Source organism: Lycium barbarum, chromosome 5 (genome assembly GCF_019175385.1).
Source record: "Lycium barbarum isolate Lr01 chromosome 5, ASM1917538v2, whole genome shotgun sequence".
Lineage (NCBI taxonomy): Eukaryota > Viridiplantae > Streptophyta > Magnoliopsida > Solanales > Solanaceae > Lycium > Lycium barbarum.
In genome coordinates, this window is record NC_083341.1 from 19314181 (window position 1) to 19329548 (window position 15368).

At 37.0% G+C, this 15368-nt stretch overlaps 1 protein-coding gene across 1 annotated transcript; it reads left to right on the plus strand.

Moving 5' to 3' along the window:
• Positions 1-12512: 12512 nt before the first annotated feature.
• LOC132639275 (uncharacterized) lies at positions 12513-13210 on the plus strand. The gene is made up of 2 exons (XM_060355733.1): positions 12513-12827; positions 12887-13210. Exons 1-2 carry the CDS (start codon positions 12513-12515, stop codon positions 13208-13210), a joined length of 639 nt encoding a protein of 212 aa, XP_060211716.1.
• The last annotated feature ends 2158 nt before the right edge of the window (positions 13211-15368 follow it).

Sequence of the window (15368 nt, forward strand, 5' to 3'; positions counted from 1 at the left end):
TTGTCGGCTTCCGGCATATACTAGAATGAGTTGATAAAATTTGAGATAATATTTGATAGATGGGTTCGGGTGCCCAGATCGGGCACTAGTCACGGCCTACGGGGTTGGGTCGTGACACCTTCGATTGCTAAAGGGCAAAAATTAAAGACTAGCCATTTGAAGGGCAAAAATTAAAGGCCAACCCATTTGAAGAGAAAGTCATGCATTTTCTTCAGGTTGGGATCCATCCACCCTTAATCAGATCTCGAATTCGAGCCCTTGGAATGGAGAACATTTTGGTAGGGAATGTTTTACCTTTGGAATACCTTTTGGTAAGGGGCGTTCTACCTCGTTAGCAGGCCTACCCGGCGTGAACCAAAATAGTTAGGCTAGTGAGTTCTAGATACCTGATTGTTAAATTAAAAAAAAGATGAGTAATTGCATTAGTAACCACTTTAAGGGCTACTGTTTAAAACTTATCCAACATTTGCAAAGTACTCAAAACATTATCACAACTTAAAAAGAGGTGCAGAAACCGGCTTCTTCAAATTATGTGACATTGTCCTGAAGTTCAATTGTTCAATTATTACAATTCAACTGAATTTTTGTTCTTGCACTTTGAACTTCACACCAGTGTCCTGAAATTAAAACTAAGGAGTTCGAACTTTAGTTCTTGTAATTCTAGCTTCAGGCCAGTATCTTGAAGTTTGAAATGTGAAATTCAACTATTTTTCTAAATTATGTTGGACATCTTCTTATTCTAGTAACTGCTTCCCTAGATTGGTTATTTATATGTGCAATAGGGTGTCTTCTGGCATCCTGTATACTTGGAAAGACGATTAATCTCGTTGATTCTTGTTCTGTTCACTTGCTACTTTGTAAACATTGGTTTTCAATTTTCCTTCCCACAAACAAGCTTCTGCTTATAAGAAAGTTCTAGTTTTTCCTTTGAGCAACATGATTAAACTATAACTATATATAAGAGGGAATAGAGCGCATTCCCTCACAGCTTCTTTTCTTCTCAAGCACTTGCTATTTCATCTTCTCTTAGATAGGCTATCTTCCGATTCAATGCCATCAAAATGTACTTAGCATGCCTACTTTATCCGAAGCGCAGGAAGGATCTGACTAGAAAGTCGTCTTGCTGATGCGATAGTCCTCTGGGTATGGCCACATTCGTCTCGACAATAGGATAGGGAAAGAAAATCTTCAAAGATGTTTGTAGTCCTCACGTTGAACTTTGATCCTATTAATCTTCTACACGTGACTTTGGTTCTTTTCCTTGTTCTCATTTTTGCTCTCATTTATTTTCTAAGACAATCCACTTGGCCCTTTATAATTGGTGTTGCTATTACATTTCCCTACATATTCTCACTTTTACTACCATTCTTTATTCCACTTGGGCCTTTGTAATTAGTCAATATAGTGACTTTTTGTGAATTTTTTTTTTGCTCCTTATTAAATTATTTTTTACTCCTTTATCTTAAAATATTTGTTACGTTTCACTTCTTGGGGGTCAAATTACATAAACTTTAACAAATATTTTAAGAATCTTTTTACTATATTGATAGGAGAATTGCAATTTATATTATACTTTTTGAATATCTAAATTTTAATTTTAAAATATTGAATTAATCTAACTTAATTTAGCTTCGAAATTAGTCAAATATCCTTTCTATTTGGGACGGAGAGAATATATTATTTGTCCTTATACGTTCTGGTAAAATTAGGGTAATTTTGGAGCCAAATTTTCTTTTACAACTGAAGCGTTTGTTAGGTATTGCAATATCTTTTATCCTTAAAACATTCAATATTTAGCTTGTTTAGTGAGCTCATATGCTTATTATCCTAAAATTATTAAAATATTTTACTTTATTAATGTACTTTAATTATTGTTTACTAATATTCTTGTGGGATCACTAGGTTAATTTGTGTAAAGATTATAAATTAAGGTTATATTTATTGCACTATTGATTTGGAGTTATTGGAATTCTTTTTGTTGTGTTCGATGATTCTAGAAGATCAAAATATGAGTTTTGTTAATAAAGGTGAAAATAAAATACATTATTAAAATCTTAAATGAGTTTAAGTTTAGCGCACATGAGTTAGAAGCAGGACGGAGCTAGGTCGGCGACAGTTTCAATTGAATCTGGTAGCTTAGGTTCACAAACTTTGTATTTGTTTGTAGATTATTAATTTACTATCGAATAACTTAAAAAATTAGAATTCAGAAGTCATAATTCTATAAATCCCAACTCTGCATCTGAATTGAAGTAAATAATTTCATTAACAATGAAAGTAAAAATGTTAAGAGTTTGGGCTGACCGGGCCTCGGGAAACTAGTTTAAATATATAGTCATTGGAAGAATCATAAGAAGAAGAGATTATTTTTTTTCCAGTTGATTCTGGAACTTCAGAGAAAAAGACACTACCAGCAGTGATTGACGGTTGCAGTAAGAGGAGGAGAAGAGAAGAAGAAGCAGAAGCAGCAGCAGAAGTGCAACAGCGAAGTGACTAAATTTTCATACATTACATATACTGATTATATTTCGGACAACAATCCTAAAAGTGGCTTTCAAAAAAAGATTTACTTATATAGCTCAAATTGGAGGCCCAATTAATGAAGAATGTAACACTGATTTGCATTCGTTAATGTGGCTTACCTTTTCTCTTTTCCTTTTTCGTTAGATGGGAAATGGAGCTTTTTCTGGCAACACAAGTAGAAAAAAAAAATTGGAGCAGGAAAGTAACTAAGTAGAAGAAGGAAAGTGGAGCTTTTTGCATTGTTTAAAAATATATTTTGATTAGCGTTATAAGAAATCTTACCTTCAAGAAAGGAAAGCAAAAGGAACCACTTTTCCTAGGGCATACATCAACTTGGTTAGCTTATGGCTCCTAAGAAAGACATCCTCTTATCTGTAGGGAATAGGGAATAGAATCACTGGGCAAATGAATAAGAGAGAGAATACAGATCAAGAGCATGAAGCCCCCCGTATATAAATAATGATTTTCAGTAACATTGTGAAAACTAAAGAAGAGAAAAATGAAATTCTTGTTGCAGCTTCCCTGCTGTTTGTGTTTCTGCTTCATTAAGCAGAAAAAGGGGAAGTCAAAGGAGAAAGAACCGAAGGAACATTGAAAGAGTTTTCAGTTCAGGAGCAATTTACAAGACCTTGAGGATGGCAAAGGATCTGCGTCGCCCCTTCTTTTTGCTTTTCCGACAATATAGCTCAAGGTTGAGCTTTCAACATCATGATTGTACCGTATAAAATGTTATCTCAAGGGAAAAGTCATCACACGTAATGATAAGTCTGATTTTAAAAGCTTGCTTGTATCTTCCTATTTCCTCCATTTGATGTTCAACGGAAACAAACTGTAACAGCCCAGCCCACTAGTGATGTTGTCCGCTTTGGATCTAGGCCCACACGGCGTTAAAACGCGTCACTAGGAGGTAAGGTATGCTTACTTATATACCCAACACCTCTCATGTGTTTTGCGATGTGGGACTTTCCTCATAAGCTGGGGTGTCACATACACCTCCTCTTATGTACTCAGCGTCCTCGCAGAGGTTTGGCCCACCGCATGGGATTTGCCTAGACTCAGCACTGAGGTTTGCCCCGCCCACCCGGGATTTGCCTAAACTCAGTTGAACTCTAGCCCACCATTGACAATGCTGACACAGGAGTGGATCTCATACCATCTTGACACAAACCCAGTCTCTGCTAGAAACCTAAAGGACAAAGAAAAGCTATGCATTAGATCTTTGCAGTAAATTCAACTACTGTCATGTGATTGAAGAATATAATAGTTCATAGGATTAAGTGAAACTTGAATTGAGTAACAACGCAAAAAGTTGGATACTATGTTGAATAGGTGGCAGTTTTACAGGCTGTAGACAAAAGCAGACCTGCCACCCAGCACTCGTGGGAAACCGGAGGGAGAGATAGAGAGATAGCGGTTTTTCTAATTCCAAACTACCATGAAAAGTTGAAAGTTGATTCACAGGCAAAACCATAACATAATGATAAACAGTTTTTCTGTAATGACCCAACGAGTTACCTAAAGAAAAAAGTAATGACCAAATGGGTTTCACATAACTTGTTTTTGATAATCGAGAAATCCCTAAGAGCTAGTGGCGCATCAACATACTTGTATAGATATTGGAAAACCATTTAGAAGACACTAGCACATATATTCACAATCCAGAAGATTTGATATTGCTACCATTATCTGGAACTAGTGCTACTCCTCTTAATCTTTTGTTTTGATTGTATGTAAAACTCGGTTGATGATGCAACCCATAAATGTCTGTTGTAGGGCTTGAACTCGTGATGTGTGCCTAACTCACATGTTACACTCTTAACACTAGACAAAAGCCCTGAGGAGCCAAATTGAGTTCCAGAACTGACTGAAGCAAGATACTGTTTTGTTATACATGCTTTCAGACTGCTCATGCAGGCATGCAGAGAGATTATAAGGCTAGCACAAGCTTCACCACTATTTTCTTTGACGAGTTGAGAGAGCATGAAATTATTTGGATTCAGTAAACTACAAGATGGCACAATGTAAACTTAGCTAATTGATTAGCTACTGACCTAAAATTGTAAACGAAGAGCTGACAGTCAAACGTGTATTCAATCTATAACTAAAAGGTTCGTCCTTTACTTTCATTCACAACGATGGGAATGCATTTTCGAGTCATATTCGATCACATACTAAATTCATGTCCAATACCTAACCAAGTAAATTATCTCCACTTCTAACCATTAACCAAAAGATTGATCAGAAGGCTCTTAAAATTAACCATTGATAATTTTAAGGGCAAAAGGTCAAATTTGCCCCTCTACTTTCAGTTATTGGTTAGCTTTGTCCCCCGTTACTCTATTTGGCTATTTATACCCTCGTCGTGACTAAACATGACAAATATATCCCTAATTTGACGGATTCCCCCCAATCGACCTCAGTTCCCCCATTTCTCTTAAAGTTACCCGATTTACCTGGGTCCCTCTCTTAACCCGACCTCATTTTCTTTCTCTTTTTCCACTTTTTTCCTTTTACTATGGTCATGCTTGAAGCAGTTGGCCATTGCCGGAAATTTTCATGGCCGATGGCCATGGAGGTTTCCAATTTCAGCTTTATTAATCTTCAAAACAAAGTAAGGATTCAACATGTTAATCACGGCTTTTAAGCAGTGGCAGATCCAGGATTTTTATTCAGGGTGTTTGAAAAAAAAAAGAACCTAAATATACACTGTAATTTTTTGCCGAGGGTGTTCAAAAATTAATATATGCACATAAACACAGAAAATTTACCCTCTATATACACTGTGATTTTTTGCCGAGGGTGTTTGGGTGAACACCCTGGCCCCCAAGTAGATCCGCCCCTGCTTCTAAGCCCCCAGTGATAATCCTAATCTCATCTACAATGTTTATGTTCAGTGTAGGTTTAATGTTCAGTTCAATAAATAAAAACCAGCTGAATTCAATCACCAAATAAACAAACAAGAAATTTTCGATTTCTAGTTCAAAATAATCAACAGAGCAAACAGTAGCAATTTCAAATAGCTCTACCCAAGCTCCAAGTCTCTTTAATGGTGATTTAGTTCAAAATCTTCATATCAAGCTCCTGAGTCAAGGTTTCAATCAGGTATAGCTCCAATCAATAATATAAATAAATCTCAGCAGCAGCATTAGTCGAATCCAAAAAAATTCAAAACATCCAAGTTGGTTCTTTTGATAACCCAATAGTACAACAACATACCCAGGAATCCCACAAGTGGGGTCTGGGGAGGGTATATTCGTCAAGTGTACGCAGACCTTATCCCTAACTTAGGAGATAGAGAGGTTGTTTCCAATAGACCCTCGGCTAAAGTAAAAGAAAATGAAAGCAGTAAAAAAAAAGTAACGGCAATGAGAAAACCATGTGAAAATACTATAGGAAGCATGTCAAAGCATTCTTTTAAAAAAAAAAGAACAGTAGCTACAGCAAAATAATACGAAAATCGAAGTACAAGAAGCAACAGATAATAACAGAAATCGAAGGACAAAAAACTACAAAGTGTAGTAATACCACTGCTAGTATGGAAGGAGAACCCAAGAGTAGACTCGAAAAATTTCTCCCCAAACTTCACAGGGATAGCGATGAACAACGATGGAGTTTTGAGATGGAAATTTTCAGATTTAAAACTACAACCCAAACTCAAAACATACAATAAATTGTGTGGCAGAGAAGATTTTAACTCTTCAATGTAGCAGAGAAGACAATGTAACGATGTGGGGTTAAAAGAGGAATCCGGGTAAATCGGGTTATTTTAACTGAAATTGGAGAATTGAGATTGATTTGGGGGGAATCCGTCAAATTAGGGGTATATTTGTTAAGTTTACTGACGGCAAGCGTATAAATAGCCAGATAGTATAATGAGGGATAAAGCTAACCAATAGATGAAAGTAGAAGTGTAAGACCTTCTTCCGTAATTTTAATTACAGCAAACTAAAGTTTCTACAAAAGAATATCAAGTGAGAAGATTTTCTAGTAAAAGTTTTTTACTACTGTAATAGGCAACAAGGTCAGACACACATTAACGAACAATCTAATGAACTGCCAAGTGCCAACAAGACCATGTCAGCTGACAATTAATGTTTAGTTTGTCTACAGTACTCGACATTTCCAGTTTATCTCTACAGGAAATGTAATATTTGTATTTCTCTGCATCTAGTAGAACAGGATGATACACGGGCGGATAAAACACCTTAAGGCAGATCATTCGTCCACTAGTCCTAATTAGTCCAGAAAAAACTTTCTTTTTTCCTGGAGATCAACTTCCCTTTCCAAAGAAACAATTCAACAAATGCGTCAACTATTCATATGATCCTGGAATTCTACTGTTTATCACTTACACAGGGTTCTACAACATCTAGAGGCGGATCCAGGATTTAAACTTTATGAGTTTAGCCTTTCAGGATTCTTAGTGGAACCCATTGTATTTTAAAAGTTATGGGTTCATGTCTACTATTTATTGCAATTTAATTAATTTTTACACATAAATTTATGCTCTGTCTCAAAAGTTAGGGGTTTTTCAAGCACCTTGGTTGTTGCTTCATGGAACAACTAACTATGGTTTATGGTATCCTAACACCACTCATTTTACGCTTGAAGGTTTTTCAGATGCAGACTTTGCAGGTGATAAAGATGATAGAAAAAGTACCAGTGGTACTTGCCAGCTTCTAGGAAAATCTCTTATTTCCTGGAATAGCAAAAAACAGGGATCAGTCTCTCTATCTAATACTGAGGCTGAATATATAGCTGTTGGTCAATGTTGCACACAGTTAATTTGGATGTCTTATCAACTAAGTGATTATGACTTGTTTTTTAAACCTGTAAAAATTTTCTGTGATAATTCGAGTGCTATCTGTCTATCCAAAAATCCTGTGCATCATTCTAGGGCCAAGCATATAGATATTAAGCATCATTTTATCAGAAATCATGTTGTTCAGGGAGATTTTGAAATAGTTTTTGTTAACACTGAAAACCAGCTGGCTGATATTTTTACTAAACCCCTTCTTGAGGAACGTTTCTGCATGCTAAGAAGCTCTTTGGGAATTATTGATAAATCTGTCTAAATTCTTAACAATCCGTGCCAAGATTTTTGGCCTACTCAAATCTTTGCCATAAATTGCATTCCCATCAAATTTATGACATTCTCATCTTCCCATATTTACTTTTTACCTTTTCCATAAAACCTTTTGTTTTCTCGTATCCCCATAAACCCTTTTCATCTTCCTCTTCACCTTTCCCTTCCAAACCTTCCGCCTATCCTCTCATCTCTTCAATGGCGAAAAACGCGAAAACCCCTACTCCCTCCACCCGTCAAAGCTCACGGCTCCAGGAAATGGGTAAGAATCTCCCCTCTACTCCTCATGACTCCGTCATCGCCGATGACCTTGCTTCATCTGACGACTCCGACTCTGTTCCCATTTGTAATCTTGGAAAATGAGCCCTTTCTGAGGCTGCATGCTCTACCTCCTCCAAGAAACTCAAAACAATTTGTGATAAACCTCTTGATCTTCGGAAGAAATTTTGGGATGACCATCATCAAGCACTGTTCTCGTCTCTTGAGGACAAAACCATCGTTTCGGGTAGGAATGTCGATCTTGACCTTATGCTTTCTCTAAGTTGTAAGGTTAAACAATTATTTGTCTATCAAGGGTGGGAAAACTTTTTTAAAACCCCTCCTCATGTCTATGAAATTCCTGTTCGTATGTTCTATGCCAATCTTAGGTCTTCTAAAGCTAATGAACTTGAAACATTGGTTCTTGGTACTCACATTGTGCTAAATTGCTCTGTCCTTGACTCTATTTTTGGTTGCACCTGCTCTGGTTTTTCGGAATTACCCAAAAACTTTTGGCCTGAATCTCTTGAAGTATCTTTTGACGATGTTAAGAAAACTCTCTCAAATTCCACCTCTGTTCCTGCTCAAATTGGTCCGACCAATATCTCGTTTGAGGCTCGTGTGGTTGCTCATATGGTTGCAACTACCATTGTTCCTCGTGCTGGGTCCTACTCTACTATCTCCCAGCGTGATGCTATTTTTGCATTTTGCCTTCTGTCCAAGAAAAAAATAAATTTGTCCTCCATCATTATCAATTACATGATTGAGTGTGCTTCCAATCCTTATAGTCTTCCATATGGTATGCTTATCTCCCGCATACTAGAAGTCCACAAAATCGACTTAGTCGACTATCCCGTCACTCCAGTTAAGCAATGCTACAACTCTAGGGCGTTTGGTAGCATGGGATATGTTTTGAGCAATGATTCCTGGTTGTTAAAGGACGTCTATGAGGCATCTCAACCTGGTCCCTCCACTAAAGGAAAAAATTCAGCTCCCTCTGCTGTCTCCACTGAATGCTATGAAGAACTTCTCGCCAAACTTGCTTCTATGGATGAAAAAATTGAGTCCATCAAAGACTTAATGGCATCTACATTGTTTCAAGTAGAGAAGATTCGTGATGTGACTAAGGAAACAGGTGTTTATGTCTCTAAGTTGAGGCTGAAACTGGATGTTGTTATTAAGGAAGCGGTCAAACTGTCCACCAAGCTTCAAGCCAGTGTTGCCGCCATGCCTGAACGTCTTACTACCCCGTTGACGGAAATGAAGGATGCTATTGTGAATACATTAGCCTACTTTCTTCGTCGTCCAGTCTTCCGCCGTCAAGAATAGTTTTTAGTTGTTTTTTTGCACTGTTTAAACAATGTTTTTGTGGGACTTGTGCTTGGTTGTGCTGCTAGTTGCTATTTGTTCCTTAGTTTAGCCTGTTTTGTTGTGCTGGTTGTTCGCTGGTTCTTTGCTTTTGCTTTTGTTGTGTTATTTTTTTAAGTGATGCCAAAGGGGGAGAAGGACTGTCAACTGCTCAGGGGGAGCCTACAAGGACTAGTCGACTAGTCAGGGGGAGCCTCCACCTATTCAGGGGGAGCATCCGTTACAGGGAAGTTGACTACATCCTCAAAAAGGGGGAGATTGTTAGTGTCAAGTTTTTATGATGACAATTTTACTTGTGCAGGTATAGTAATTAAAACACACAAGGAATATATGTGAGCCCACAAAACAGCCCCAACAAATTGGAAGCCCACAGAACAGCCCCAACAAATTGGAAGCCCACAGAACAGCCCCAACGAGCTAGGGCTCACTCGACAAAACGGCTTCCCAGCCCTAACGGTGCAAACAGCTGTAATCTTCAGCCGTATAAAATCTTTCAAGAATGGAAAAGATATCTGCTCAATAAAGAGGCAATATTCTAGCAGCATCAAATCATTTCAAGAAGGAAAAGCATCAAAGGCATATCTCATGAAGTGTAGTAAATCTGCTGCTGCCTCGACGCACAAGGAAAGCAGTAAAAAGCTCAGTCTTATTCTTGGAAATAGGATCTCTGATTCCATTTCCAAGGATCAAATCCCTTGGGTTGATCTCTCTGCGTGAAGAGCCTAGAACATTATAAAAAGGGCTGCTTCACAAACGCAAGACTTATGCAATTGTCTCATTACCTCCATTGCTCTGCTTTAATTTCAAATAAAAATTGTTAGTCTGAGAGATTCATAGTGTAATAAGAGAGAAATGAGAGTTATAGTTTATGAGGCTTTGTATCAAAAAGAATAAGAGTGTTTTGAGTGTAGGTGTAGGAACTTCATTTAAAATCTTCATTGTACCAAACCTTATAAAAGAGCTGCAGAGATCACCCTTGCAACCCAAGGGGACTGGACTAGGATTCACATTGAACTTGAATCAGTATAAAATACGTGTGTCATTTATTTTCTGCACCTTACCTTAGTATTCACTGAGTAGGTAGTCGACTAACAGATCGAAAATTTTTAACAATTCACCCCCCCCCCCCCCTCTTGCACTTTAAAAATAATCCCATCCTCTAGCCCAATTTTTCTCAAACCCAAAATGTAGCAATTAAACAAATCTCATCCATTAGCCAAAACTTAAATAAGACAATTTTCAAATAAAAACCCAAACACAAAAATGTTTGAGGCGATTTTTATATATAATATGTGTCATTTGTGTATAAAATATGTATCAGTACCTATCTGTAATGTATAGAAACTGTATAAAATTGAATCACTAAGGTATTTATCATTTTTGTATATAATATTTATCATTTGTGTATATAATGAGTATCAGCACAGTGCAACTGCCCTGTATAGAATAGAAAATTGTATCATTTTTGTATATAATATGTATCATTTTTGTATAGAAAGTGTATATATAGTTCCAGCATGTGTATATAAATTGTATCAGTCTTGTTTAGAAAGTGTATCATACGTATAAAAATTGTATTATAGAAATCGTATCATTGTGGTATATAATATGTATCACTATTGTATATGTAAAAAAAATATCATATCATTATTGTATAATATGTGTATAATAAATGTATAATTAACGTATAATTTATGTATAATAAATGTATGATTAATTCCAGCAGATGTATATAAACTATATCATTCTTGTATATAAAGTGTATATGTAATTCCAACATATGTATATATGTTGTAGCAGCCCTTTAGTGGCGACGACTTAGTCGCCACAAAAAGTATTTTTTTTAAGTGCATGGGCTGTTGGGCTGGCCAGCCATGGCATTATTTTGGGCCGGCCGGCCATTTTTTGGCATTAATTTGGGCCGACCGGACTCCTGGTGGGATTAAGCCCAAACAGTGATTAAATGTGAGATTAGTTTGGCTGAGTGGACACACAGTGTCCTTTCCCCTAAAAATTTCGTTCGGTCACCACTTGGGCCGAGAAAAAAAAGGTGAAAAACGAGGGCTATAATTTGGGAAAGGGGAATGATTATTCAGAGAGCAATTGAAGAGTTAATTTGAATAGTGAAATGGTGGAGAAATGGAAGTAAGTTACTGGAATTTGTGGCCATTAGCAAGTCATTAGAGGAATCATCATTAGTTGAATAAACAATTGTAATTAAATAAAGTGAAAAACTTTAAATATGTCATCCAATAATCGGAAATGGCATGATCATGCTACTCGTTAGTAGTTGGGCATAAAAATGTCATCACCGTAACGTATTTGGCTTATTTGTGCCACTAACCACTAACGGAGCTCTGCTACTACCAGATTTTGCCATGTGGCACTATGTAAACCCGTCATTGCGTACCAGTCCCCACCCCCTTTTACGAGTGACATGTATGAGCTATTTCGTTAAGTTCAGTAGCATATTTGTGTCTTTTCCTAATCCCTTATAATACAAACTCATGTTAAGATTAACCTATGTTGATTAGATTATGAATCTAATCTTATTCCAGATAATTCCCAATTTTCACGTACTTTATGACTCTTTAAAAATATTTTAAAAACACATAAAATTTGTTTAAGAGAAACAAAAGGATACAGGTTTAAAAGAGAGTACACTAATGAGGTGTAACTAAGTAAGGAAAGTACATATGAGTGTGTGATTAAAAGTATGTGTGCGTTTTCATAGTAGAATTTGGGGTGTTATAGTGGTTGGGACGTGATGGTGGCTTGAAAAAAGGACATCAAATTTGGTTAAGAAATAAGAATAGACGGGTTTAAAAGAGAGTACACTAATGAAGTGTAACTGGGTGTGAAAGTACATATGAGTGTGTGAATTAAGAGTATTTGTGTCATGATGAAATTTTGCGTGCTAATAGTGGTTGGATATTGCTATAAGGAATTGGGAAAAGGCTCAAATATGACATTAAACTTAACAAAGTGGCTCACATAAACTAGTAAGTAATGAAGGGTTTACATAATGTCATATGGCAAAATCTGATAATAGTGGGCTCTGTTAGTAGTTAGTGGCACGAATAAACCAAATGTGTTACGGTGGTGGAATTTTATGCCTAACTATTAACGGGTGTCATGAATAGACCATTTCTAATAATTCGATGGCATAGGCATATTTAAGCTTTTTCCTTAAATAAATAAGAAATTCAAGGGTCCAAATTAGTAAAATCAACCATATATTCTTGGGACAATACATAAATATCCTTGAACTCAGGAAATGGTAACATTAAGTAGAATTAGTAGTGGGATAGGGAATCATTTATATACTGATGAGTGCACAACTGCTATTGAAAGGATATCCTATGCAAGGGTGTTAGTGGAAACGGACATCACAAGGCCATTACCAAACACTGTACAAGTCCTGGATCCCAATGGGAAAATTTTTGACCAAGCTGTGCTGTATGACTGGAAGCCAATGTATTGTGGTGTTTGTTTCCAACTTGGTCATGACTGTTCCAAAGACAGACCAAAACCACCTGCAAAGCCTGTTCCTAATGAGCCAAAGGCAACAAAGGAGACTGATCAAGGAGCTGTAGAGAATTGAAGGGGGCTGCAACTAAACCTCAAGAAGTTGAACCTGTCTTGAAATAGAAAGAGGATGTATCTAAAGCTCACGGTCAGAAGCAAAAACTGGAATGGAGGTCTAGAAATATGCAAGCTCACCAAACAGGCCCTCACAAAGTGGTTGTTAATGTCACACCCCCACCATCTGGGGTGGACTGGCAATCAATGGCACAAAAGACAACTGCTAGAGGTAATATGTTTCCCTCTACTGATACTGCTTATGGTTCAGTGAATGATACAGTAGAAAAGATTAATATGAATTATGTAGCTTCCACCTCTCAGAGTGAAATAACACAACTGAGTAGTGCAGTGATTGAACTGGAGCCTAAGCCCCCTAATGTTGTTCAATGATGTTGATAACATGGAAAGTGTGGGGTTTCAATAAGATTTATAAGCAAAGGGAGATGGTAAAGTTTGTGAGAGAACTCTTATAGCAATAATCGAGCATATAGCAAACAAAAAAATTGCATAAAAAATAGTTAAGAAGGTTTTCCCTGGATGGAACTAGGCTGATAATTATAATTCCAATGAGTAAGGTAGAATTTGGCTGTTGTGGAATCCTACCAGAGTATCAGTAAGGGTGATTCAAAGTCTTGAACAGTTTATTCATAGCTTGGTGGTTATTGGGAACACTCAGTTCCTATTAACTGCTATTTATGGGTTGCATACTATCATTACTAGGAGAACACTATGGGCTGCACTAGAAAGGATCCATACCGGGGTTCAAGACTCCGGGATACTGATGGGTGATTATAATGCTATTACAGAGATTGATGATAGGTTAAATGGTGCAGAGGTTCAGGACTGTGAAGTTAGAGATTTTAGACAGTTTATTCAAGACACTAGCCTCCCTCAGTTAAACACATCTGGGAGAGAATTTACATGGTCCAATGGTACTGTTTATAGTAGAATTGACAGAGCCCTAGTTAGCTCAACTTGGATGCTGAACATGTCTACAACTAGTGTGACTGCACTCGAACCTTTGTTTTCTCATCATTCCCCACTCTGTCTATCCATTGTAGAATAAAGAAGGGATCCTCATAGACCATTTAAATTCTATAATTATATGGTTGAGCATTAGGGTTTTAAACAGGCTATAAGTAAGTGCTGGTCCAGACATATCCATTACCCCTCCCATAAACAAGTATGGTTGAAACTTATGCATGTTAAGTATGGGATGAAGAAGCTGAGAAAGACAGAATTCCAAGGGATAGTGGAGAAAATAGATATAACAAGACAGAAGCTAACTACTATACAAAATCTTATAGCATATGGGCACCATCAAGAGCCAGTACCAGAAGAAAAGTTGTTAAGAAGTGAATTTGAGAAATGGACAACTATTGAAGAGAGTATTTGGAAGCAAAAGTCAAGAGTTCATTGGTTAAAACTGGTGACTCAAACTCAAGGTTCTTCTTTGCAAGTATGAAGAGTAGGGTGGCACAAAACAAGATTAGCTGCTTAAAAACTGAATCTGGTCGATTAGTATACACTGATCAGTAGATTAAAAAAAAGTGTGTGATTTCGATGGCAAGCTAATAGGATCCAGAGCTGTTTCAATACTAGCAATTGACCCTGGGATTATGAAGTTGGGTCATATCCTTGATAAAGTAGACCAATTGAATATGATTAGACCTTTAACTGCAGCAGAAGTAACTCAAGCACTCCAGGACATTAATAGTGGCAAAGCAGCAGCTCATGATGGGTTTAATGCTTATTTTTTCAAGAGGGCTTGGGGGATCATTGGCAAGGATATTACAGATGCTATTATACTATTTTTTAGTGATAATGTACTGCCTTCTGAAGTTAATTGTTCTAGTGTCACTTTAATTCCCCAAGTGAAGAATCTAGTATCAGTGAAGGAGTACAGGCCCATCTCTTGTTGTACTGTCTTGTATAAAATCATTTTAAAGATTATCACTAAAAGACTGCAGTGTGTCATGGAGAAAATAGTTGAGAATAATCAAAATGCTTTTGTTCCTGAAAGATTAATCAGTGATAATATTATATTGATTCATGAACTAGTTTAAGGTTATAGCAGGAAAAACATCTCTCCTAGATGTATGCTTTAGATAGACATGCAAAAGCATATGATTCAGTATAATGGGCCTTCCAAGATCAAGTTCTCATCAGTTTGAATTTTCCTGATCAGTTTGTGAGGTGGATCATGGTGTGTGTGTCTACTGTTAACTATGCCATTGTGGTAAATGGGAAACTGTCAAAGGCATTTTCAGCTAAGAAGGGACTCAAACAAGGGGACCTATTATCCCCATTTCTATTTGTGATTTGTATGGAGTATTTGAATAGAGTATTGAAACCTTTGGGCACTGATCCAGACTTCAATCATCTTCCAAAGTGTGCTAAATTGAACATTGTTCTGCTGGGGTTTGCAGATGATCTGGTTCTGTTCTGTAGGGGTGATGAAATATCTATCTTTAAAGTGTATGATTGTTTTCTTAAGTCCTCAGCAGCTTCTGGACTTATAGAAAATGCTAGTAAGAGTTCTATTTAC

Excerpts from the sequence above, each read along its gene's own strand:
- LOC132639275 (XM_060355733.1), top strand. The coding sequence starts at position 12,513 with ATGGTAACATTAAGTAGAATTAGTAGTGGGATAGGGAATCATTTATAT. Across the intron at positions 12,828-12,886 it reads AGGAGACTGATCAAGGAGCT|AAAGAGGATGTATCTAAAGC; the intron begins GTAGAGAATTGA and ends GTCTTGAAATAG.